This window comes from Fusarium musae, chromosome 6 (assembly GCF_019915245.1).
Source record: "Fusarium musae strain F31 chromosome 6, whole genome shotgun sequence".
Lineage (NCBI taxonomy): Eukaryota > Fungi > Ascomycota > Sordariomycetes > Hypocreales > Nectriaceae > Fusarium > Fusarium musae.
In genome coordinates this window covers 2,126,007-2,149,859 of record NC_058392.1, presented here as the reverse complement: position 1 = coordinate 2,149,859, position 23,853 = coordinate 2,126,007, and the positions used below count along the sequence as shown (strand labels likewise).

At 48.8% G+C, this 23,853-nt stretch overlaps 8 protein-coding genes across 8 annotated transcripts; 5 read left to right on the top strand and 3 right to left on the bottom strand.

The window, feature by feature from the left end:
* Window positions 1–1,165: 1,165 nt before the first annotated feature.
* On the bottom strand, window positions 1,166–2,017 carry J7337_008517 (uncharacterized protein; the record flags this gene model as incomplete). Its single annotated transcript, XM_044826134.1, has 1 exon — window positions 1,166–2,017. The coding sequence occupies one exon, from the start codon at window positions 2,015–2,017 to the stop codon at window positions 1,166–1,168; it is 852 nt and encodes a 283-aa protein (XP_044679051.1).
* A 314-nt stretch (window positions 2,018–2,331) lies between these two features.
* Window positions 2,332–3,529, top strand: J7337_008516 (uncharacterized protein; the record flags this gene model as incomplete). The annotated part of the gene is made up of 2 exons (XM_044826133.1): window positions 2,332–2,453; window positions 2,506–3,529. The coding sequence occupies 2 exons, from the start codon at window positions 2,332–2,334 to the stop codon at window positions 3,527–3,529; spliced, it is 1,146 nt and encodes a 381-aa protein (XP_044679050.1).
* Window positions 3,530–6,347: 2,818 nt separating this feature from the next.
* On the top strand, window positions 6,348–8,622 carry J7337_008515 (uncharacterized protein; the record flags this gene model as incomplete). The annotated part of the gene is made up of 2 exons (XM_044826132.1): window positions 6,348–8,242; window positions 8,298–8,622. The coding sequence occupies 2 exons, from the start codon at window positions 6,348–6,350 to the stop codon at window positions 8,620–8,622; spliced, it is 2,220 nt and encodes a 739-aa protein (XP_044679049.1).
* A 447-nt stretch (window positions 8,623–9,069) lies between these two features.
* On the bottom strand, window positions 9,070–10,383 carry J7337_008514 (uncharacterized protein; the record flags this gene model as incomplete). The annotated part of the gene is made up of 4 exons (XM_044826131.1): window positions 9,070–9,137; window positions 9,190–9,930; window positions 9,992–10,246; window positions 10,353–10,383. The coding sequence occupies 4 exons, from the start codon at window positions 10,381–10,383 to the stop codon at window positions 9,070–9,072; spliced, it is 1,095 nt and encodes a 364-aa protein (XP_044679048.1).
* A 633-nt stretch (window positions 10,384–11,016) lies between these two features.
* J7337_008513 (uncharacterized protein) lies at window positions 11,017–12,040 on the bottom strand (the record flags this gene model as incomplete). Its single annotated transcript, XM_044826130.1, has 3 exons — window positions 11,017–11,225; window positions 11,275–11,820; window positions 11,992–12,040. 3 exons carry the CDS (start codon window positions 12,038–12,040, stop codon window positions 11,017–11,019), a joined length of 804 nt encoding a protein of 267 aa, XP_044679047.1.
* A 1,594-nt stretch (window positions 12,041–13,634) lies between these two features.
* On the top strand, window positions 13,635–14,663 carry J7337_008512 (uncharacterized protein; the record flags this gene model as incomplete). Its single annotated transcript, XM_044826129.1, has 3 exons — window positions 13,635–13,704; window positions 13,759–14,418; window positions 14,482–14,663. The coding sequence occupies 3 exons, from the start codon at window positions 13,635–13,637 to the stop codon at window positions 14,661–14,663; spliced, it is 912 nt and encodes a 303-aa protein (XP_044679046.1).
* A 1,978-nt stretch (window positions 14,664–16,641) lies between these two features.
* On the top strand, window positions 16,642–18,345 carry J7337_008511 (uncharacterized protein; the record flags this gene model as incomplete). Its single annotated transcript, XM_044826128.1, has 3 exons — window positions 16,642–16,994; window positions 17,047–17,132; window positions 17,183–18,345. The coding sequence occupies 3 exons, from the start codon at window positions 16,642–16,644 to the stop codon at window positions 18,343–18,345; spliced, it is 1,602 nt and encodes a 533-aa protein (XP_044679045.1).
* Window positions 18,346–20,804: 2,459 nt separating this feature from the next.
* Window positions 20,805–22,495, top strand: J7337_008510 (uncharacterized protein; the record flags this gene model as incomplete). Its single annotated transcript, XM_044826127.1, has 5 exons — window positions 20,805–20,915; window positions 20,975–21,033; window positions 21,436–21,765; window positions 21,852–21,974; window positions 22,189–22,495. The coding sequence occupies 5 exons, from the start codon at window positions 20,805–20,807 to the stop codon at window positions 22,493–22,495; spliced, it is 930 nt and encodes a 309-aa protein (XP_044679044.1).
* Window positions 22,496–23,853: the final 1,358 nt, after the last annotated feature.

The window sequence follows — 23,853 nt, the reverse complement described above, 5'->3', positions numbered from 1 at the left end:
CTTACCGTTGAAGACAATGTTTGCCTCCTTTCCAGAGACTCATGGTTGTTATAGAGTTAGAAGCTATTGTAAATTGGTCCTGGGTGACTGCGTACAACTGTTATCGACGGGGACTGGACTACAACGATCCAGAAGGGTTTGAGTTTGAACTGCCATCAGCATTCCTACACCTACTGGATCAAAATATGATCCTAATCATTGTATATCGGATTAAAAACAGCTATAGATCTGCTGGTGCCATACGAGAGAATCACTTTGTAGACTTGAAGGCCACCTCTGTAACTTGCACACTCAGTTGGAAGACGCCAATTCTCGACATTCTCTGCAGGTGGAAGACAGTCCCACGTATTCAACTCATCCTTACAGTCTTAATCCATTTTCAAGTACCGAAATAGACTGGGTAGTTGTCCTACGAGTCGATGCTGTGGCGGTCAACCTCCAATCTGTCAGACCGTCATTGACGTGTGTCCATACTATCAAGAAAGCTGTTAGTATGGCTCTGGCATCTCTCAGGCAGAAGGAAGATAAAATTAAATCTTCACGTCTTCGTGGAGTCATTATCGATGTTATATGTCATTCAACATTGTGGCTGGAACTTCCAGCCTGCACCATCATCTATGGTTATATGCATGCCTAAGGAGTATAGGAACCTATATTTAGATTCTCGTATGCCTATAAAGTCTCTAGAAAACACTTTGACAGCGAATCAGGGTATTATGTGCAGGACCTCTAACATGTTCGAAATGTAACGGGTAATATGAGCATATGAGACTGGGTTCTACAAGACGAAGGATATCTATCTATTTTCACGTATGGATTTAGAGAACACATCCCAAGGATCATGATTCGAGAATACACATGAGGTCCTAGAAAATTATCTCAATATCGCAAGGGAGTACAGCTCTGGTATATTGACTACAGGGTGCTGCAAACACTTGGCAGAGGCTTTTACACTAATGGCACCTATTTACATCCCATAAAATCGCAGATAACGTGCCACGAGACTTTGAACATTAAATAATGAACAAAAATATCCTATCAAAGCTATAACAAAGGTCAAGTCGGATTACCGACGCTAAACGCCCCTACCCCTATTCCATGTCCCATGTCCTCACAACGCCAGTTGTATCGTGATATCTCATCTCTTCATTCGTGTCCACATCTCTCAATTCTTGATATCCAAAACCTGTGTCAACACACCCTCACTCGCTCTCCACCAGCGAGCTCTCTCCTCCAGGTCGTCGGCTGCACCGCCCAAAGCGGCCTCCTTTCTCCTCCTCGCCTCACGCGCAGCAGTCGCGCTATTTTGGCGCTTGTTCTCAAGAGGCTGCAGCTCAATGCGAAGTCTTTCAGCCTCCTTTCTTTTTCGAGGGACCTTGGCTTGTAAGGACTCCAGCTCTCGCGCAAGCTCCTGCTGTTCCAGCTTGCGTTGGTTGACGAGATCCTGAGTTTTGGCCAGAGGCAGATTCATGCTGGGAGCGGATCCATCTGGTGTTTCTAGTTCTGTGCGTAATTGTTCGATTCGCATTTCCAAATCCTCGATCTTTGCAGGCATCTCACGCAGCTTTGCCGTTTCAAGTTGCACGCTCTCGTACTTCTGGCTGAGCTCGATACCTCTCCTCTCAAGATCTGCCACCATATCCGCCACTTCTGTCTTTAGTTCTTTGAGTTGCTTCTTTGCAACTGCGTTTTCCTTTTCAAGCTCCATATTCTCTTCCATTGTGACAATCATTGGTGGGTCGCCGACAATGGCTCGAATGAACTTTTCCTTTGTGACTTGTTGTACATAGGAGAAGCGCAGTTTGGCAAAGAGTTCTTTGTAGTGTGCTAGATCGGCTGTCAGACCTGCGGGAGTTGGCGCGTCAAAGGCTGAATTTGATGCATCTGATGTTCGTTGCCGGGCATCTTGAGGCCGTGAGCTTGATATGGGTTCACTGAGTTTGATGATTGAGATTTCTTGTGACGACTGAAGTCTGTTCAAGGCTTCGAGAACCTTTTCCGGATTTGATTGAATCATGGCAGTCTAGGAAATGGTGATATTGTGACAAAATAAGACCAATTATCAGGCTCGTGATATAGAGTTGTTTGATTATGTTTGGTTGAACGCGGATATGGATGTTTACTTTGAAACCTAATTTGGGTTAGTGGGAAACCGTTTTAGCCACAGGCGGTGTGGAGGGGCAGAAGACTGCTGACATCAATGCATAGCACTTCTAGCCAAATTCAAGAGCTGCAACCTCGACTTACAACCTTTTTTTTGGGGCGCAATCTCTGGGCAATATACATATTCTACGACTGGCGCGTATCCTGGAATCTCGAGCCCGATCAATAATGTCCAAAAACGACGAACTTTTGACCGACGATTATGTCGCTGACCTCTTGTCGCAAGAGGCAAGCGACTGCTCTCTCAAATATTCAGCCATGGGTATGGAAGCATATCGCACGAATAAGAAGTAATGCATACACCCACCAATTCTGGCAAGTCTGTTGCTGACATGGCTTCAGACCTGCGAATATGATGAAACCCAACACCCGATTTCTACGACATATCATAAAGGATACCGACAATCACAACAAGGCGCTGTTGGCCAAAGAGGCCGCCGAGTCCAAGGCACGACTCAAGGATCTCGAGCGCACGGAAGAAATCAAGCGGCGCAAGGCAAACCCAAGTGTTAATGACATTCGACGGCGGCAGATGGGCGATATTCATGCCATTCTAGGCGGCAAGAAACGGCCAAGAGACGAAGATGAGGCTGGCCCTTCTTCAAGGAGAGAACGCGCCGACAAGGATCGAAGGCAGGAACGCAAGCACGAACAGAGATCAGACGACCTTTTCACAGACAAACGCAGTGAGCAGCGACAACACGGTCGACTGTCACGCGACGATCGTCGTAGTAAGACTGACGATGAATCGAGACGGTCGGATAGGTCACGACGGGATCACAGACATCGCGATAGGTCACGGAGCAGGGACAGATACTCCTCCGAAGAAGGACAACACCGTCGAAGTCATAAACGGAGAGACAGGTCTAGATCACCTGCAAGCCGACGACGGTCTCGATCGCCCAGGGCATCTAAGAGTAAGCATCGGCATCGATCGCCTCTGGATAGAAACGAAGACCGCAAGCGGAAGGAAGAGGAAGAAGAGGGATCGGATGCCATGGAAGATCTGATCGGACCCGCACCACCCCCGAAATACCGGGGACGAGGAACAGTGGGAGGGTCTTCGGGTATCGATCGACGGTTTTCAGACACATACGACCCCAAGACTGACATACAAATGGACGAAGACGAGGTTGGCAATGAGTGGGATGATGCTGTTGAGGCGTTTAGAGACCGCCAAAAGCTACGGCAAAATCAGGATCAACGTCTGAAAGACGCCGGCTTTGCAGACGAGCAAATACAGCGTGCGAGTGGTGCAGACGAAAAGTCTGCGGAAAATGTGCAATGGTCCAAGGCTGGGGAGAAAAGGGCTTGGGATGTTGGCAAGGTGATCGGGTCAGACGGAGTGGCCCAGCCAGAAGTTTAGTTGGGCATCGGTACAACCAACGGATTGGATCGAGGTTATGAGCCGAGACAATGATTCACAAGTGATGATTGGATATAGCGTAACATTCATTCACTGCCTTGTTTTGAGGGATTGCTTTGGGCGGGTTGATCAGGGAGACAACGACCTTTTTGGATAGACATGGACGTACGTACAGCGAGCGGAGTTCAAATAGACGCATTGGAAATAGGACACGCGCGTCCTAATGAAAAGGTTATGCGAATGCCACAACGTAGCCTCCACTATCGCCCAAACCGGTGCTATTAAGGCAGAATCACGGGTCACTGAAGACTGAAGTCTGAAGTCAGTACCTAGGTATGTATCTGCAGGCGCACGGATAGCATTTGGATCACATACAAAACTGAATTCGGTGCCTGGATCTGGGCAGGCCAGAAGTGGCATGGATCGAAAACGCCATGTTTGACCAGATCGTGGTAGTGGCACAATTACACGGCCGATTCTGGCAATCCCTAGCTTTGAGGCTGGATGGCGGTAACGCCGATGGAGCGATACCCAAGCCGGGCAATCGCAAGTCATTATTGATTTAACTTGAATACAAGCTTAAACTTGATTCAAAGATGCAGTCAAGTAATCAGTCTGTGGTATGAGGTTATGGTATCCCTTTTGCCCAAGGGATTGTTGATCTCGACCCCAAGCAGCCCTTCAGCCCTTTAACCCTTCGGATAGGCTAACAAACAAGGCCAGAAAAGCTTGGTCGATGCACGTCCAAGGGAATCAATCAATAATGGATCTATTTTAAGGTCAAACCAAACGAAACGTGGACCTGCATCTGCAGGGTACGGCAGGGCAGAGCAGGGTTGGATTTAGATCAGGTACGAGAGGGGAGAGGGATCTTTGTTCAAGCTGTCTTAATACGAGCTTGATTGGTGAATTCGTATCTTGTGTTGCGCAAGCACTTTGAGGGTCGATCATTGGAGGTAGCGTAATATGGGTGGATGGATGAGTGAAAGGTTTCATGGTTCCGCGGGTCTCCGCAGCCCGCGCCGTTAGAGCCTTAGATCCAATACTGTACCTTAGTTACTAAGGTAGCTAAAGGCTTAGACGTATTCGCTTTGTCTGTGTCTGTGTAGGTACGTTCTGATTGAAGGGACTCACCTGACACTCTCACGTGTCAGAAGCTAACAAAAGCTGCCAACATTACATTAGTCAAGAAGAGAAAAGAGGCTCCGAGAAACAACCACATCATCTCGTCTCATGCACGGAGCATAGAGAGAATGGAGAATGGCCGTAGCCGACCGTTTCACCGACAGCAAAACAAAACACGCGACTTTGTCAACACACTACGACGTCGCACCTGTACCGGTACCTGTACCTGTACCTGTAGCTAGAGGGCCTGTTATCTTCTGCCCCTAGCTAGCAGAGTCAATGGGCCAAAGAATTTGTTGGTTTGTTGCACAGCAACTCGTCCAAGGCTTTGCAGCCTCGAGTCACGAGTTTACGGTTGCGGTAGACGCTCAGGAACAAGATTGATTGACTTTGAGGCGTCAAGTTTACCCCGAATATCTACTACAGTAACTTGGAGCTTAGCTCTGGATATGAGTGGAGTAGCCTGCGCTAGAGAGTGGAGGCTGTTTCGCGATGTGACGTGACCACCAGAAGAACAGAACAAAACGCAGAGAGAGCCAGGAGAGCCAAAGAGACCCTGGTTTTGAAGGGCGCCTGATCATGACAGGGACCCACGGGAGTTGTCCAGCTGAGTTGGGTTGGATTGGGTTGGGTGCGTTAGGTAGGTCTCTCTGTCTATGGCTTCACTTGACCCCTCGAGTCCGAGTCGAGTTGAAAAAGAGCCCGACTCGTGTGTAACCAAACAAGACAAAGAAAGCTCTTATCTCTCACCAGTCTCGATCTGATCTGATCAACTGATTCTGAGACGTTGTTGGGTGGCCCACCCCAGCAATAGCCAAGTAAAGCTCTCTTTAAAGTCTAGAAGCCAAAGACACCTTAGGGACCTTGAAATGACAGGGGTCGAGGTGCCGGTTACAGCGCTCACAGCACTAGCCTCCAGGTCACCCCCGCCCAGAAACCTCCACTTACGGCACCATGCCGCGTGCGTCTCTCTTTGTCCCTCCCCCTCTCATCAGCCATTGCCATGCCATGTCATTGATTCGAATGCATTGTCTTTTGTCGTCACTAATAACACACATGAGAAAATTGATAACCTTTGTATTGTAACTTTTATGATCTACTCTCTTCCCACTCCCCATCGCCAAGAAGAAAGTTTACAGATTATTCTTTTTTTCCCTTTATGAGATCGATCTATCACTGATCCCTAACCGATTTGACTTTGCAGTCAGGCCAGCCACACTGACATCAACTTTCCTTATTGCACTCACTCGCTCACGTTGTTTGCCTGGCAACTGATACTGACCTTGTTCTGGCTCTTCTTGTTTCTGGAGCCTCCCGTCTCATCATAAAGCAAAGCTCCGACCTACCTAGGCCATGCCATAATTTTCTGTCGCTCACCTTTCCCCCCGTTTCCGAAGGTTCCCATCGAAGCTTCACTTCTTTTTCTCTTCTCTTCCCTTCCTCCATCCTCTTCTCCAAAAACTAAAAGAGAGTGACCAGCCAACAAACGGATGATCGGCCTAGACCAGAGGTGACGTCTTTGGTTTATGTGACTTGTATATCTCCGAGTGACCCCAAACCCAAACCCAAACCCAAACGTCACCTCACTCACGCCTCTCTCTTTTATCCTCTTCTTCCTCTTCCTTTCACTCTCTCCTATCCTCGTCTCCATTCACCTATTTTGGAGAGTTTTGTTTTTGTACAGTCGCCCAATATGCGTCCTCCGCGCGTTTTTGTTCTTATACTCTTTATCGCAGCCTCTCTCCTCCTCTTCTGTCGCGCTATATCATCCTCGCTTCGTACCGCCTACGCCGATTACCCCGCTGGTAACTTCAGGTCTAGACAAAAGACTGACTCCATTTCGTCTCAGTCTCGGTCGCATCATGATGATACAGAAAAGTCTCCAAAGTCCGTTTGGAATTCCATGTACTACAACACCCCATTCTCATTATTTCCACCAAATGCTGCCATCAGCTTGACCGACGACAACAGCACTTCCTTTGCCGCCCGTCCCGCCGCTTTTGGTCCTAGGCTCGCTATGCGAGGTCTAAGTGGTCAATTATGGGTGGGCAGTGGTTTCGCAGAGGATGCTCTTATACATGGTACCGGCGAATTGGGCTGCAGCGACACGCCAGGTTGGAACGAGAGAGCAGAGGCCATTGCTCTGCACAAGGCCTTGAGGGCTGCTGTCCCTTCTATCTCGACTTCCAGGTCCAGCACTTCTGTCCGTGCTGCTAAACGAAGCCGAGTCGTTATCCCCAACGCTGGCAATGGTCACACCACCTCCAGCCATGTCTCTGTCATGCATGACCATTCCGAAATCGACGGCAAAGTGGCGCTACTAATGCGAGGCGGTTGCGGTTTTCTCGACAAAGTAATGTGGGCGCAGCGAAGAGGCGCTCTCGCCGTCATCGTTGGCGATAATCAGAAAGGCGGCCCTCTTATCCAGATGTTTGCGCATGGCCCCGAGGTCGATAATGTCACCATTCCATCCGTTTTCACTGCTCGCACGACCGCGCAGTTGCTGTCTGCGCTAACGCAACCAGGCAGCTTCATTGAAGATACATTAGACAACCAAGGCAATCCTGTTCTTAGAGTTCAGAGAGGTCCCAAGTCTAGGAAGCACAGTAAACAAGGCGTCAAGTCCACGATTACCGCCTCCACTCACGATAGACGATCTGCCGACGACAGCGACAGCCAAATTGAAGAGCAATCTACCAAACCAACCAACAAAAAGCGAAAGACAGCGCTTAGATTCTCCAGGAAAACATTCACCAAGAAAAACAAGGTTGTCAGAGGATTACCCAAAGAAATTCGAAGTCCCCTCTTATCTGAGGATAATTACGACGACTGGAGGCATCCTGGATCCAGAAGGTTTAAACCTGTAATTCCGTCCAAGGCTTCCCTCGTTCGCGATCGCACGAGCGACGACGAGCCTGAACCCGATGAGGAAGAAATCCTGGTTGAATTCTTGACAGAGGATGATGATAACGTTCTTGACTTTTCCCACGAACGAGGCGATGAAGGACATGATGAGCCTGACGAAGCCGAGGATGACGCACACGATGGACTCTGGGTCACCATCACTCCCACGAGTAATGCTAGCCCGTTTTTCGATACGCTTCTCGTACTGGTGGTTAGCCCGCTAGTCACTCTGAGTTTCGTATACGCCCTTTTGATTCTTCGCGCTAGAATCCGCCGAAGGCGCTGGAGAGCTCCCAAATCAGTCGTTGAACGCCTGCCCGTGCGCACGTTCCATACAGTCGCTCCCTCGCCGCCTTTGACACCGAGAACTCCCTCACCGTCCGCTCCGACACCAACCACTCCTCTACTACAGGAATCTCCCTCACGGCCGCGACCTCGGTCGAGGGGCTCAACGGGTACTCCCGAAGAAGAAACGCGACCTAGTGACGCCATACCAACACCTTCAAACCCAACCAGGAACAATGCTCGATCTGAGCGCGAGAAGGGTTCTGGTGGGTTTTCTGCTGAGTGGAAAAAGTATATGGGTCGCCAAGTCGAATGTGTGGTGTGTCTTGAAGAATATGTCGATGGCGTGAGCCAAGTCATGAGCCTCCCATGCGGTCACGAGTTTCACGTAGAGTGCATGTAAGTTCTCCAGATACATGCTTGTATTCAAGTCTCAATTACTAACAGTCTATAGTACTCCTTGGTTGACGACTCGCCGACGAACTTGCCCCATCTGCAAGGGCGACGTAGTTCGATCTCTTGCTCATGGCTCATCATCTGAGCCACATTACGAACCATATCGCGACGATGCAAGTGATGACGACGATGACGATGACGATGGAACTATTGCAGAGGGCTCTGGCGCTCGTTCTGATGACCGTGAATCCGATCTTGAACAGGGGCTGCTTGCCAACGAAGGGCGAACTTGGCGATGGAGTCGACACGACGGTTGGCTCAGTATTTTCTCCAGTGGCATTAACAGGACAAGGTCTCCCTCTCCCGAGGACCGCAATCGATGATGCTATAGATACCCTGCTTGTTATGGGCGGCGAGCCATATGACATGGCGTTTTGTTTGTATACTTTTGGAGTTTTCTGGTTATTATCTGGCGCAATGGATGGATAGCTAGCGCACTGGGATACAGAGCACAGCATGGATTGCCAGGACTTTAGAATATCATATATTTGAATTTGGATATAGTCAACGGGCTGCGCATGATTGGTGTCAAAGACACTTTCGCTGGGATAGGAATAGATATGGTATACCCTCATAGTCGGCTGTTGCATGTATTTTACGGACCATCACGAATAATTAGCAATTCACCTCGCTTCTTCGTTTCCCTGATGTTTTGTGAGGTTACATATTTGCAGGGGCTGAGATAATGCTGAACGCCGAAAAAACACCATTGTCTATTTTTATCTTTACATGACCGAATTGTTTTTTTAAATGACCCATACCCTGGACTCTTAGATGTAACCCTTGAGAATGGCGGCCTCTGCATTCAATATCGATGAACCAGCGGCACCAATAACGGCTGAAACGGTCAGTGTGACACAAGCTCTCGGAGGGGAAGATGGAAGACTCACTGTTGTGGCTCAGGGCTGTAAACTTGATGTCAAAAATGCCAGCCTCATCTTCGCGAACACGGCCGACGCTGACAGTGTATCCACGGCCAAGGTCGCGGTCCAGACGGGGCTGAGGACGGTCAGGCTCGTCGTCACCAAAGACCTTGATAGCGGGCTCAGGTGCAGAAGGGCATCCGAGAGCCTGGGCCTCACTCTTGTAATCCCGAAGAGCCTTGCGAACCTCCTCAGCTGAAGGAGCAGGCTTGCGCTCGAAACTCAAACTAACACATGCAGTGTGGCCGTCCATGACTGGAACGCGGTTACAAGTGGCAGAGACACGAAGACCCTCTTGCTCAATGAAGGCAGTACCCTTTTCATCAAGGCGACCAAGAATCTTGCGGGCTTCAGTCTCGAGCTTGTCCTCCTCGCCAGAGATGAAGGGGACAATGTTGTCGATGATGTCCATGCTGGAGACTCCAGGGTAACCGGCGCCAGAAACGGCCTGCAGAGTAACGATGGAGACGGTAGAGATGGGCCCGAAAGCAGCCTGGAGAGCGGCGAAGGGAATGACGAGACCAATGACGGCGCAGTTGGAGTTGCACACGAGGAAGCCCTTGTTAAGAGAGCGAACAGAGCGCTGATGAGGGATGAGATCGAGATGTGGGAGGTTGACGGTGGGAACGACGAGAGGCACGAGAGGATCGCGACGGTAGTTCTTTGCGTTGGAGAAGACAGGAATATCGGCCTTGATGAACTCGAGCTCTGTAGACACATAAAGTTAGTGATATCAGTTATTGCTGATACGTGATAGAGAGGGATATACCGATATCGCCAGCGACGTCAGAGTCAAGACCACTAAAGACAACATCACAGTCCTTGAACTCCTCAGCCTTGCATTCTCTCACAACCATCTCGGCAATATCGCCCATGGGCGCGGCCTGCTTCCATCGTACGGCATCCTTGTACTTCTTGCCGGCGGAACGAGATGAGGCACCGATGGCGTGGAGGGTGAGGTATGGATGCTGGGCAAGGAGGAGGATGAAGCGCTGGCCTACAGAGCCAGTGGCACCGAGGACACCTGTAGATGGATCAGTATTGATGCTAAATACGTATGTAGATGTTGGCATGGAAAGGAAAGTGGTGCGAAACCGGGATGGAAGGGGGAGTGTTGAGGGGCGACTTACCGCACTTCTTGGTAGGGAATTGGGAGGCCATTGTCGGTATATGCTTATTACAGAATCAACGAGAGACTCTTGACGGCCAAGACGTCAAGAGAGCCGGTCAAAGATAAGGTATAGTAAGTTAGGAGGTTGCTGGTGTTTAAATTTTGGCGTTGAGGCGAGTGAGTCTTAATGAAAGTACCGAGTAACGTTAGTAGGTACTAATATAACCCCGCCAAACTTCCGACCCCGTCATCGGAGCTGAGTCGCCGAATTTCAACAGGTGTAACCCCACTATGGCATGAGAGTGCTCTCTCATGGGTCGAGTTAATCGTCGAATAAAAGGCTTCAGTTTTTCAATTGGCCGCATCTAGAACGTTTGACGACAGGCAAAACACATGTTAAAAAGACTCATTGGATTGATAAGTAAGAAAAACCCTCCGAAGACCGAAGAGTTATAATTCGACCCGAAGCATTATGTCATGCACCTCTATCCCGAGGATGTCCCAGTATTGATGGTGAGCTTGTTCAAGCTTCACCCTTTCTTCCTGTAACGAATTTCTCAAATTCAATGCAAAAGAATGAATGAAACGCCAGTTCATGCACATTAGAACCTCCAAGAATCCCCCTTCGTCCATCTCGAAACTGAATTGCCATATCCTGACCTACTTGTCTTGTCGGTCGCGATCTATGGCTCAATTGCGCTCTCTCGTTCATCGTTGGAGTAAATTCGGAACTGGACAAAGATGATAAGATCCTCAGCAATGGTGCCCAGAGAGCCAAGCAACCAAGGAAGCGCGTTCAGCAAGTACTTCTTGTCTTGGGAGTAGGCCACCAGGCTGATGCCATAAGTGAGGTTTCCGCTCATTGAGAGCATAAAGAAAAGCAATGCGAGGCCTGCAGATTATTAGTCTCATCCATTGATCACAAGCATGGATCAACATACCCTCGCATGACTTCTCCCGGTGGTTCTTGATGATTTGGGGAATTCGAGCACAGAGATAGAGCGCTGCGCTGATGTAACCCAGAATAAGTCCAGCAAGCTCCATTGGGCTCTGGGCCTCCTCAGGCGCATCGGGGGTACCAGGGTCACCGCTCTCCCAAGCACCGACCTTGTACGAGACAAACCAGCCAGTGAACCCAATGACGTATACAGCGAGCAGGCTCAGGGTGTTGTGAAGCCAAGGCTTGCTATCGGGGGTCTCGTCTTCGCCGGTCACAATCTTCCTCAATGGGTCCATCGAGGACTCGGTATGTGTCGCATGGCGGCGCTGAGACCCAGGGAGGCCAAAAGAAGAGCTTCGTCTACGGGGCCCGTTGATCAGAGGGGACTCTTCTGTAGGATCGCTCGATCGACGTTCCCCGGCGCGACTCGCTCGACGGGCATTGAGAGCATTGTAGTAGACGGCCTGGCCGATGAGGACGATATCGGCAATGCAGAAGTATCCTGCTAGGGCAACTGCAGTGGGAGCTAGGTGGGTGAACAAGGCTCCTAGAAAGCGGGCAGTTAGCCAAACTGAAAGTTGGCGTGGTGGCAAGCCACTTCTAGCCGACGTCAAAATTTTTGACCAGGGCACCAGACAATTGGCGTGGCAATGGTATTTGTCTCTGTGCCGAAGACAAATTTTGATTTTGGGGAACTCAGGTAGGAATGAGAACTAACCGATGAGGTTTGTGATGTCGCCCAAGAGCCAGACGACCAGAAAGGCCATACTGAGGCCATCGGCGCTCTTGGCCTTGTAATTGGCGAACAATTGGGGTAGCTGCAGAGCATCGTTAGCCAAGATGGGGGAGATTTAAGGGTTTGCGCATGCAATTGAGACGGTGGACGTGAATGTGAATGCGAATGCAACACAAGGACGCGCGAATGAGAGAAGAGAGAGGGACGCACGAGGAGACATATCCAAGAGGTCAAGCTGATGCTACCAAAAATGCCCGACAGAGCCAGCGTGACTGGTAACGCATGCGCCGCAGCGGCGATTGAGGTTGAAGCCAGCAGCGGCATCGTCGTCGTTTTCCAAGGAGTTGAAGAGTGTAAAATCGAGAAGCAGAATGAGAATGAGAATGAGAATGAGAATGAGAATGAGAATGAGAAGAGGTTTAGATAAGGTAGATCAGATCAAGTAGAAGAGGAAGACGGTGGTGCGACAAAGGTGGGTATCACGAGGGCAGCCAGCGACAAAGAGTTGCAAGTGAATGAATGTAGATCCAATCCCATAAGAGGCTCTGTTCTGATTCAGAGTTTACTCGGAACCTGGTGAAAGAAAGATTCAGAGTTTGTTCTTCTGGTTGTAGTATGAAGACAAGAAAGAAAGAATAAGATGGAGCAAAAAATACTTCAATAAGCAACAAACTTTAGTGTTCCACGATCAACGGTTAACCATACCAAACCCAGGTAAAGCAAAGCAAAGCAAAGCAAAGCACTGCAGACACAAGACACAGACACAAGACACAGACACAAGACACAGATAAGAGATCCCCATGGGAGGTCGGCCCCGTTGTCGGGTTCAACAGTGGAGGTCTTATCGATCCGTTTGGTAACTGGTCATCATGTATTGGCCAGTTGAGGAGCGCTTATCGTTCAAAGTGACGCACTGGGCTTGGAGATCTTGTGAGCTAAAATATGGAGAACTCGCAGGCATTCCAAGGCGCGTGAGTCTTTTTGTGTGAGCCTGTCAGGCCTGTCCTGAGGCGGAGGGTGAGGTGAGTTTGTGAGATGCAGGGTCTATCTCCTCCGATAAGAGGCCGATTGACTCTTATCATGATAGCACTTGTTGTAAACTCATGATACCTTATTCAAGACTCATGCAGAAACCTCTAGTCTAACTAAATAGGTGCTTTGCATAAATCTACTGCTTTCATGACAAACTATCGACCTCAGCTCTTCAGACTAGAGCAACCTCAGCAGCCTCAGCTCCATTCTTCCCAGCCACTTTCAATGTTTCACCGTAGAGCGGCACATGCCCACCATGATTCGCCATAAGCTTGCCCATCCCGCCTCCAGTACCTAAGACCCCTGACAACTCATGAGCAACTATCGATCATGCTCCAGGAACTAACCTAGCTAACGTAAACATAGGCGGCCTTAGCCAACCGGTTCGCGCTCAGCTCTCCAGCTTCAAACGCTTTGGTCCAATCTAGAGTTCGCCTCTTTCTGATCCGTAACCTTGAGCTTAAGCGTGTTCATCTTTTTAAAGTCTTCATTTCCTTCTCAGATCTTTGATTCTGTTCCCTTTATTTCGTGACTGATAAACCTGCTGCATTCCATAGCCCTTCACACCTAGCGGCCGCCCTCGTTCTCTTATGATGAAGCTCTTCTCAGCTGGCGCGCTGGCTCTTGGCCTCGCTAACTTGCCTAGCACTTTTGCCTGGGGCAGTGAGCTCATTAATTCATCGTAACACAATTTCTTAATAAGCTCACATATCACAGGTCTCGGCCATATCACCACCGCTTACCTCGCCAGTCACTTTGTCGCAAACACCACTGAGGCTCACCTCAAGTATATTCTCTATAATGACGAGGAAGACTACTTGGCGAAGATAGCATCCTGGGCTGACTCGATCCGGTACACAGATTGGGGTCGATACACCAAGACATTTCACTTCATCGACGCTCATGACAGCCCTCCCAACAAGTGTGACGTCGACTTTGAGCGTGATTGCAAGGACGATGGTTGTGTTCTCACCGCCCTCAAGAACTATACCCAGCAATCAGTTGAGCCTCAGTTGCCCTTCTGGCAGCGCAACCAGGCCGCCAAGTTTGTCGTTCACTTTATCGGAGATCTGCACCAGCCTCTACATAACGAAAATGTCGAAAAGGGAGGTAACGGCCTCGCAGTAACATTTGACGGCCGCACGTTCAACCTCCACCACGTCTGGGACAGTTCTATCGCCGAGAAGCTGTTGGGTGGTCTGCACGGCGACCCCTTCAAGCTTGCCAACAACTGGGCCAACCAGCTTGCAGTCGAGATCACAGACGGCAAGTTTGCAGAGGCAAAAGACGCGTGGTTGAAGGATCTGGACTTCAGTGACCCCATCAGCACGGCACTTGCTTGGTCCCGAGAGGCCAATGCGCTCGTCTGTACTCACGGTAAGTCGATTACCCCAGCAACAGCTGCTGGATTTGCAACTCGTCTCTAACATGGATCTACAGTTCTGCCCGAGGGTGCCGATGCCATTGTCGGTCAGGAACTCGGAGGCGAGTACTTTGAAAAGGCCGCCCCTGTCATTGAGGAGCAGGTTGCCAAGGCCGGTTACAGAATGGCTGCCTGGCTGGACAAGATCGTTGAGGCGTACAAGGATGTTGAGCAGCAGGAGATGTCCGAGGAGCTCTGATTGATTTTGTACGTAGAGTATAATGTTCTGGATATCTTGCAGCTGGTAGCTTCTTATGAATAAATGTGTTATGGTCTTGGGGAATGCAACTTTTGTGATTATAAACTTGTGCTATTTGATGCTCCGCGACATCTACACGATATCTTCAACAGAGAATGCCAAGACCACGAAATGCCATGTGGAATCAATGTGCCTTGGTCCAGAAATTCAAAACATGACATCATTTCAATTAGGAGAATTGAATGATTCAAGCTCGCTTCTTGATCATGATTCATCCAGTGTCACTCCAAGCCTGAGACGAGTGATAAGTCAACAATTGCTGAAGGATTCTGCAAAAAATTGGGATGAAACAGGAACTTTGGGGAAACCGCGAATGTCTTATCGATATTGTAAGCTTAAAATACTATCGTGATGCCGAGTGAGATATTGTTACAGGTCCGTTACAGGGCACTGTTTGGACGCTACCTCGTGGTTGCAACGCCAATGTAGGGCATTGATGCTATTGCTAGTCTGCGACGTACCTGCAACACGCCTCCAACTTGTCTGTCAGTCGTGGGAACTGGTTGGACAGAGTTTAGATCTAAGTGTAAAGTCTGGATGAGATTAGACTGAACTCAATGCCTGAGTTTGTGAGTGCAATAATCAATCAAGTGAAGAGTATTTTTGAATCTCAGAGGACCTGTTGACAGTAATTCGTGAGCATATACTGTGATATAATATACCTAGCAGTATAGCTAGGGTTGTCAGTCTTTCTCTCTTGGCATTATCAGCTACCTAGACATTAGAAACAGAACGAAGACATAGTAGTTGTTTTGACGGCGGACGAGCCAAGTCGACAGTTACAAAAATCCCCCATCCCAGAGAGGGCATCGTCTATTATTCATCAGATTCTCTCGATCTGGTTGATGAGTTTTCTGTTACAGGGCGGACATTCTCCGACACTGGCGCTTAACAATGGTAGTTTCGAAGCTTCAGTGGACGAAACGCACTGTGCTTGGAGTTATAGGCACCCCTGGCAACTAGCTGCAGGTACATGTCGGTGCATACTCTGATTGGCTGCGCAACCAGCTACCCCATACCGATTGGGAAGGAGGGGGCACGGCCTGAGACGTCTGCAGCCGCATCCCATCTCCAACTTCAACTCCTAACTTGACTTGGATCTCTACTATCCGTATTACATACTCACTCAATCGCCTCTCGGAGATATGACCGTCCGCCAAGCTTAGCCAAGCGCTAAGGAAATTCACTACACTTGCTCCCAATCGACTAACATTCTCCAACGTCCCTGTTACACCACCTGAGAAAAGTCATCTCGTCCTACCCTGACTAACTGAGAGCCCAGCCCCAACAGGCATCTCAACTCTGGAGCCTGGACCCCTTGACCAAGCCATCAGGTCGCTTCTGCCGCTGTCTCATGTTTTCGTTTCTCGGTCTCAGAAGTCCCAGGCAGTCAGTACTGTCACTGTGCTCCACGATGTTCTGTCTTGGTGTTTCTCATCAAGTTTGATCGCTGCCCCTTTGCCTCTCAAGCGAGAGATGGATCTTGGGTACTGCTGCTCGCTCCAGCCGTTATCCATGGAGTTGTGACCCTGAACCGGGCCCCTTCAACCGCCCAGATGCCATCCGGTCTGATGTGCAAGCCCGAGACGTTGAATTGTCTGGGATTGTCATAATGAAAGCCAGCCTCTTTTCTCGGCAACTTCGTTTCCGATCATCATCTCCAGTTTTCCCTGATGCTTTAAACCCTCGTCCCTTCGTCCCAAAATCGTACCATTTTCTCTTCTCCTCAGCTCTGGTAGTGTCTCTTTCTTTCATTCGTTCCTTTGAGACCAAGTTGACTTTACTGTGACCATTCTTTTTTTTCTTTATTTCGAATTGGTCTGGCACCGTTCGAAAACTTTTACACAACATTGTATTTGCCCTCGGCTTCATTTTCTTTTTCACTTTCTCTCGGCAAGATCAACATAAAGTCACCACAATGCAGGTCAAAGGCGTAATCATTGCTCTTCTGGGCATCTCTGCCATTACTGAAGCTGCTGTTGTCCAAAAACGACACCCCCTGGCCCGCGCTCTCCAACGACGACAATTCGGCGGCGGTCGGTTTGGAGGTGGTGGCCGTGGAGGAGGAGGCGGTGGCGGCAACAATGGTGGTCAGAACAACGGCCAAGCCAATAACGGCGGTAACAACGGCGGCAACAACGGCGGCAATAATAATGGAGGTAACAACGGAGGAGGCGGCGGCGGCAACACTCTGGACGCCAACGCCGTGCAAACTGGCTCGCAGCAAGATGGCAACAACCCCGGATCGGATGAGCAAGCTGCCTCTGCAACGTAAGTCACACCTACCTTTGATTGAGGAAAAACGACAACTAACAAGACTTAGGGATAACAACAACTTCATCAACTTCTGTGCTGGCCAGACACTCACCAATGGAGAGCAAAACCGGGACGGCTCATGTAACGGTATTCGTAAGTTTTATGATCCCCCCTTTCCTCTCTGCGTATACTGACCCCTACAGCTATGGGAAAGATTCCCGGAGCCAACAACATGGTTTCTTCAGTCTTCACATCACCTCAAAACGGTGACAACATTGAAGCCAATCAAGACTTTGATATCTCAGTGCAGTTTATCAACTTTGCAGCTGGCTCGTTCACTAATGCAACAACCACCTACTATTCTGCTCCCCAGGACCTCGACGGTGGTGGTAACATCATCGGTCATACCCACGTCACTGTCCAAGACACTGGCGATAGTCTGAACCCTACTCAGCCTTTGGACCCTCAGCAGTTTGCCTTCTTCAAGGGTATCAACGACGCTGGTAACGGCCAAGGTCTCCTGACTGCCAAGGTTGACGGCGGCCTACCTGCCGGTAACTACCGTATCTGCAGTATGTCTGCCGCATCCAACCATCAGCCTGTCCTCATGCCTGTTGCTCAGAGAGGAGCACAGGATGACTGCATCCGTGTCACCGTTGGTGGTGGCAACGGTGGTAACAACGGCGGTAATAACGGAGGCAACAACGGAGGCAACAACGGCGGTAATAACGGAGGCAACAACGGCGGTAATAACGGAGGCAACAACGGCGGTAATAACGGAGGCAACAACGGAGGCAACAATGGAGGTAACAATGGAGGTCAGGGAGGTCAGGGCGGTAACAATGGAGGTAACAATGGAGGTCAAGGTGGTGGCCAGAACGGCGGCAACCAAGGTGGCCAAGGTGGTGGTCAAAATGGAGGTCAGAATGGTGGAGACCAAGCAGCTGATGCCGGTGGTGACCAGAACGCTGGCGGCCAAGGTGGTGACCAGAACGCTGGCGGCCAAGGTGGTGACCAGAACGCTGGCGGCCAAGGTGGTGACCAGAACGCTGGCGGCCAAGGTGGTGATCAGAACGGAGGCCAAGGTGGTGACCAAAACGGAGGCCAAGGTGGTGACCAAAACGGAGGAGACCAAGCAGCTGATGCCGGTGGTGACCAGAACGCTGGCGGCCAAGGTGGTGACCAGAATGCTGGTGGCCAGGGCGGCGATCAAAACGGAGGTCAGGGAGGTCAGGGCGGCCAAGGCGGTAATGGAGGTAACCGAGGTGGCTTCGGTGGTGGTGGTTTCGGCCGCGGTGGCTTCGGTGGTTTCCAAGCGGCTTCAGCAGGGGATGAGTCTGGCAACAAGACGACCTCAGCAGCATGAAGACTATGACTGGTTATCAAAGAGGGATAGACAGAGCCATTCGACTTGGCCGTGGCCCTGGCGGTTTTCGGTGTGAGTATCAGTGGTGGTCCCTAATTCGAGAATACTATTTCGCTCGAACAAGGACAGTAATCAGGGTGGAGTTTGGGTGTCTGCCTAGTTAGAATGGTTTTGGGTTTACATACATCTATGGACAATAGATGATGGATGGATATGAGCTGGAGGTGAATGTATGTCAAGATATGTTGTTTATTAGTTGAATAAGATTTGGTCACTTAATTACGATTGCCTTGGGAGTTGTGATTATCTCGTCTGATAGCTGTTGGCTCTGTGTATGCACTAAAAAGCGCCAGAAAATGGTGTTGAGGCGTGGACTGTGCCATACTTACCTTAGTAAGGGTAGGTACTGTACAAGTAGTTGTCGCAGAGTTGCGATATGAAACGGGCCTATCAGGGTTCAAACAACAACAGTTTCGTAGCGAGAATGACAAAAGATCAGGTGGATGTTCAAGTTATAGAATGGCGATTATATGTAACAATTATCATCATGGACAGTAAGACCATTGCACAGCCTACCTCTTTAAATTTAGGTGTCGAAGTTTGATGACTCAAAATACTACCTAAGCTTCTTTTTATAGTACGTAGTCCTCTGTCGAAGTGGAGGGCATGATATTCTTGCGGATAGGATTTAGTTTTTGACCGTCAAGCACACAAATTCATTCTGTAGGTAACTGACACTCTCGGAGATCTCCTGTCGTATAACATCTGCACATGAATCACTATAAGTGACGACATTATGAGACCTAGTCTTTGTTAACTTCTCCTGGATGCTTCTGTTGGCTAACAAGCTGTCTTTTTTTATATTGACACGACAAAATATATGTACACTGGCTACCCTGTATACTAGGGAGTCTTGACCTGGGAGCTTATAATACCTAGTAAATAAAAATAGATATGGATATGCATAAAGGATCCCAGTGAGGATATGAATTGGCCTGTTAGTCTCATTCGAGGAAAGATATAAGCGCCGGATAATAAAAACCGCCTGCCGAACTCTTGTGTAACCATTAGCATTTGGACAGAGGCTTGTCACATGCCAACATAGAGACGTAGTGGGTAACAGGGTCGCAAGCCCAATGGCTCGACGACGTACTTTTATTATTGATTTAGGTCATATTATTGCTGAAATTTGCCTACAAAACCACTGGAGTGTCTTTTCTTCAAGTCAGTATGTTCAGAGGTTAAAGGTACGATACCTTAAGATGTACCTTAAGATGTAGGCAGATACCTACCTAGGTAGTACGTAGTAGGCAATGGAAGGTATCGAGGTCTGATTTGCCAATTGCCAGCGATAAATTATCCATCAAACACTGCAACGCAACTGCCTTGTCAAAACTACTAACTTTAGTAGGACACGCCTTTTTCCGCCGTTCGCCCACGGCGAACCTGAATTCTTCGGCAGGTACCTTAGGTATACTGCAATGACGGGAGGTAGCACTTGAACCACTGACCTTGTGTTGAATTTACTCTGAGTCATTCACTTACACTCCCTCCAGCCAACACCAAGCATCCCAGTCCCAGGTCTTGATACGTGAGACAGAACTTGAATACTGTTTACGGTCTTTGCCAACAGAGAGCCTTTACGTGATACCATAGACCAGTCTAATAAGGCCTCTGAAAGCGGTCGAGTTCCGATTCGGCTGACTACATTCCAAGCAAGCAAGCAACCATCAAATACAAGCTCCGCCAAACCTTGTCCTCACAAAAAGAACGCTGTTCCAAAAGAAAGTATAGTTCACTTACCCAAGTCGGCCTGGATCATCCAACGGCCTCAGCGAAATAAACTCGAATTCGGCCTTACCTCGTCTCACCTAGGGCCACGGTCTCCATCCCTCGCATGGACCACTCGGTCTGACGCCCGACACTACTCCAAGATCATGGATAAGGGCCCTAGCCTGGGATCACTCGTAGGGATCTGCCGATCATTTATATGATGGTTTAGGTTCTGCCTTCGACTTATGTACTGACAATGTGGTACTCACAGGAGAAAGCATCGACTACCTCTGCCACCGGCCACACGGGCGCAAGATACAAATCGATCGCCACAGCTCGGAGGTATTCCAGCTGTTGGTGATGAGCCATCTCGAATCTCCGAGTGATTGCACTTCCTGACGTGGTTTCTCATATTATGCTGGACAGATTGACTCCACGATTGCTGGGACATAATTGCATCCTCAACACCGCAGAGCATAGACCATACCTGATTTGAACCAATTTTTTTTTAATTTTTTTTTATAGAGAAATTTGACTCCAGGGGTTTCAAAAACGAACACCATCTTGAATCTCAGCCACATTGACGTCGATGGCTATATCTGAAAGGAGTGAGAATTCGATATATTCGGCCCAGAAGATGGTGGAGATGGCCCAGGCAGCCGACTGTCAACGCTGAGAAGATCATCATGGCTGATGGTACTGTCGAGTATGTTGGCAAGAATACCGTCGGCGACGAACTCGGCCTCATGCCTAATGGCTACTACTTTCAGAGTCCTCAGTTTATTGATCCTCTCACTGTAAGTCTGATATCCAGACCGAGAGAGAGACTGAGAGGGGTACTGACTTTGTTTTATAGGCGCAGTGTCTAGCAAGTACTTGCGCATACCTGGGATGGGTGCTCCCCTCGAATACTCTGTATGTGTCTTCATCTTACCTTCACCCCTGTATCAGCCCGAACGATAATCTACAACATACATGAAGGCTGGTGCTGGATTTACTATCTGGGCATCATTCTGAGTGTAATCACTCTGGCTCTATATCAGTTGCTCTACCACCCTGCGACCTTTTCTCAACTCCACGTGGGAAAGACGAGAACACCACAAACTAAAGAGCTTGATAGGATTGGCATGTTTCTTTTCACTATCGGATGCGTTCTCTTCTTTGTTGGCCTTTCTTGTGGTGGTACGACATATCCTTGGAAGAGTGCTGAGTTTTGCACATTAGTCATTGGTATAATGGCACTTGTCGGCTTCTTTGTATATGGTATGGTTCCTTGATGTCACATTTCTATCCAGAGTCCGCTAATCCTGCGCGAAGAGGCTCATCTATGTTCTGGAAACCCCTGATCACGTCCCGTGTTTTTAAGAACACTGGGTTCGTCGCAGTAGTCACCTGTGCGATTGTTGCCTCCATGGCCTACAACTCCTTGACCGCTCTCTGGCCTACAATTATCAGCACACTGTACACCGCATATTCCATCAAAGTTGGCTGGCAGAGCTGCGTGAATGGTGGTGGAGTTGTTCTGGGCCAAGCTATGTCAGGTCTCGCTATCGCCTATGTTCGTCGCCTCAAGATCCAGTGCATATGCGCTGCTGCTCTTGTCATGACTTTCATCACGTCAACGTCTTCCATTTCTCCTGGCCGGTGGTAAACACAATCGCATTCGGGTTGATTGCATGCACTGCTGTTGGATACATTGAGAATGTTGCACGCACCTGTGTAACTCTCCTCAGGGAACCCCAAGATATCGGGATAGCGTCTGGTATTCTTGGATCGATTCTTGTCCTCGGGGGTGCCATTTCCCAGGCTGTGTATGTCGCTATTTTCAGCAACGAGTCCCCGAGGAAGATTCCCAAGTATGTGACCCCGGCTATAACTAGATGTGGCCTGCCAACCAAGTCCCTACCTCCACTCTTTGAGGCTATCAACAAAGGCGATTACTCAGACGTACCCGGTCTAGGGGAGGAAAGAAAACTCGGGACCTTGACCCTAAGCGATGAAAATATTAGGTAAATTTAGCCTAAGTTTAGGGGACTCTTTGCTAGGTTTATTCTGACACCTGAAATCAAGGTTTGGTATTTTCTTGCCCCCTGAGGCCGGTATCAACAAGGCCATCGTTGACTCAGTCGGGGATGCCGTTGTCAAAGCCTACACCAGCCCACTACCTTATGTCTTCTACGCTACTATACCGTTCTCATGCATCATGCTTGTCGCCGCTTTCGTGGGTCTAGACATTAAACAGTTCTTGACGTACAATGTTGCAAAATGTCTCCAGGATAAAAGCTTCCGTAAATCCTCTACCGGTGCCAACGAAGTTGAGGTTCAGGCCATGAATGAATGTCATCCAGATGAGGCTAGAGTGGCTTCATATGTGTAGACTTTCTAATAAATTTCTTCGGAGGGTGCTATGCTACGAACTATAGATAAGAACGGGAATGATCAAGACGTCGAGCAAGCAAAGCCTTAACATGACATGGAGGGTTTAAACCTGCCAGCAGAAAAGAATGTGACCTAGTCAGTGGCATGTTCAGTTCAAGCTTGAATTCAATGAGCTTAGTATTACTCGTGCAGGATGGAGACGCTTTGGAGGTTGAAGGACACGCTTAAATATTATGAGATTCTTATCTGCTCAAGCCTTTTAACACATACAAAGAGAAGAGTTCCTAAAACTGCCCGAAAACACCAAAGAGAGAACGTTATGATCGAATCAACCACCGGATAGAGAGCTCAGTCTCTAACCACGTTGAGGGCTATCGAAATATTAGCATGTATGACTCTAACTACTCAACCCGTCGAGAGACCGAACTTACGCGCAACCTTGAGGAGTGACTACGCCAAAAGGACAATCGCCAGAGAGTTTCTCAACGATCTGGTTAAAGAAAACAGGCGTGACGACGATGCCGGCGCTGACGAGCGAAGCAGCCGCCGAGAGAAGCGTGACAAAGACTGTAGTCTTCATGTTGTTGATGGTGATGATGGATATGTATATGTATGTGTATGAATGTATAGAAAATGGTGGTGTGATATTGAGCGATCAGAAGAGAGTGGCACTTGAAGTTACAGAACCAGCTGAAACGACAAAAATTAACTAGGTAGACAGGGGAGAAGAGAAAGAGAATGCGTAGGTAGTGCAAAGAATTAATATGTATATTTTTTAACGTGCTCAAGGGAAGAACAAAAGAGGACGGGAGGGAAAAAGGGAGACAGACAGGAAAACGGAATGGGAGGCGGCAAAAAGTTAGGGTGTTACAGGGGCGAGACGGTCGAGGTTTCAGGTTGTGAAACGAAACGAGTCCGTTACTGGCTTGCGAGAGGGAGACTACTAACAAATACGGATACATCTTCCGATCCAGAATATTTGAATATTAGTATCACGAACTACAGTATGTACAGACAGAGTAGGAGACATTCAGCTAGTTCAAAGTTTACTTTGACTTGGTCTTTTTTAATACACATGAACCCCCCCTAGCCAAGCCTTGTCATCTATAGCGTTGCAATACGCAAAACTTATCTGACTACGGATAGCGACTACAAGACAATTCGTATCAAATAGACATGGCAAGTCATAAGTATAAAAACCAGAAACTTCAATGTACCAAATCAACATGAGCCCAGGAAAGGTCAACCCGGGCAAAAACCAGGACCACTAAAACGAAAAGTCCCCGCGTTATGTACGTGCCAGGAATGTATTGAAGCTATAGCAACAGTCGACTATCTCCCCAAATCACCAAATCC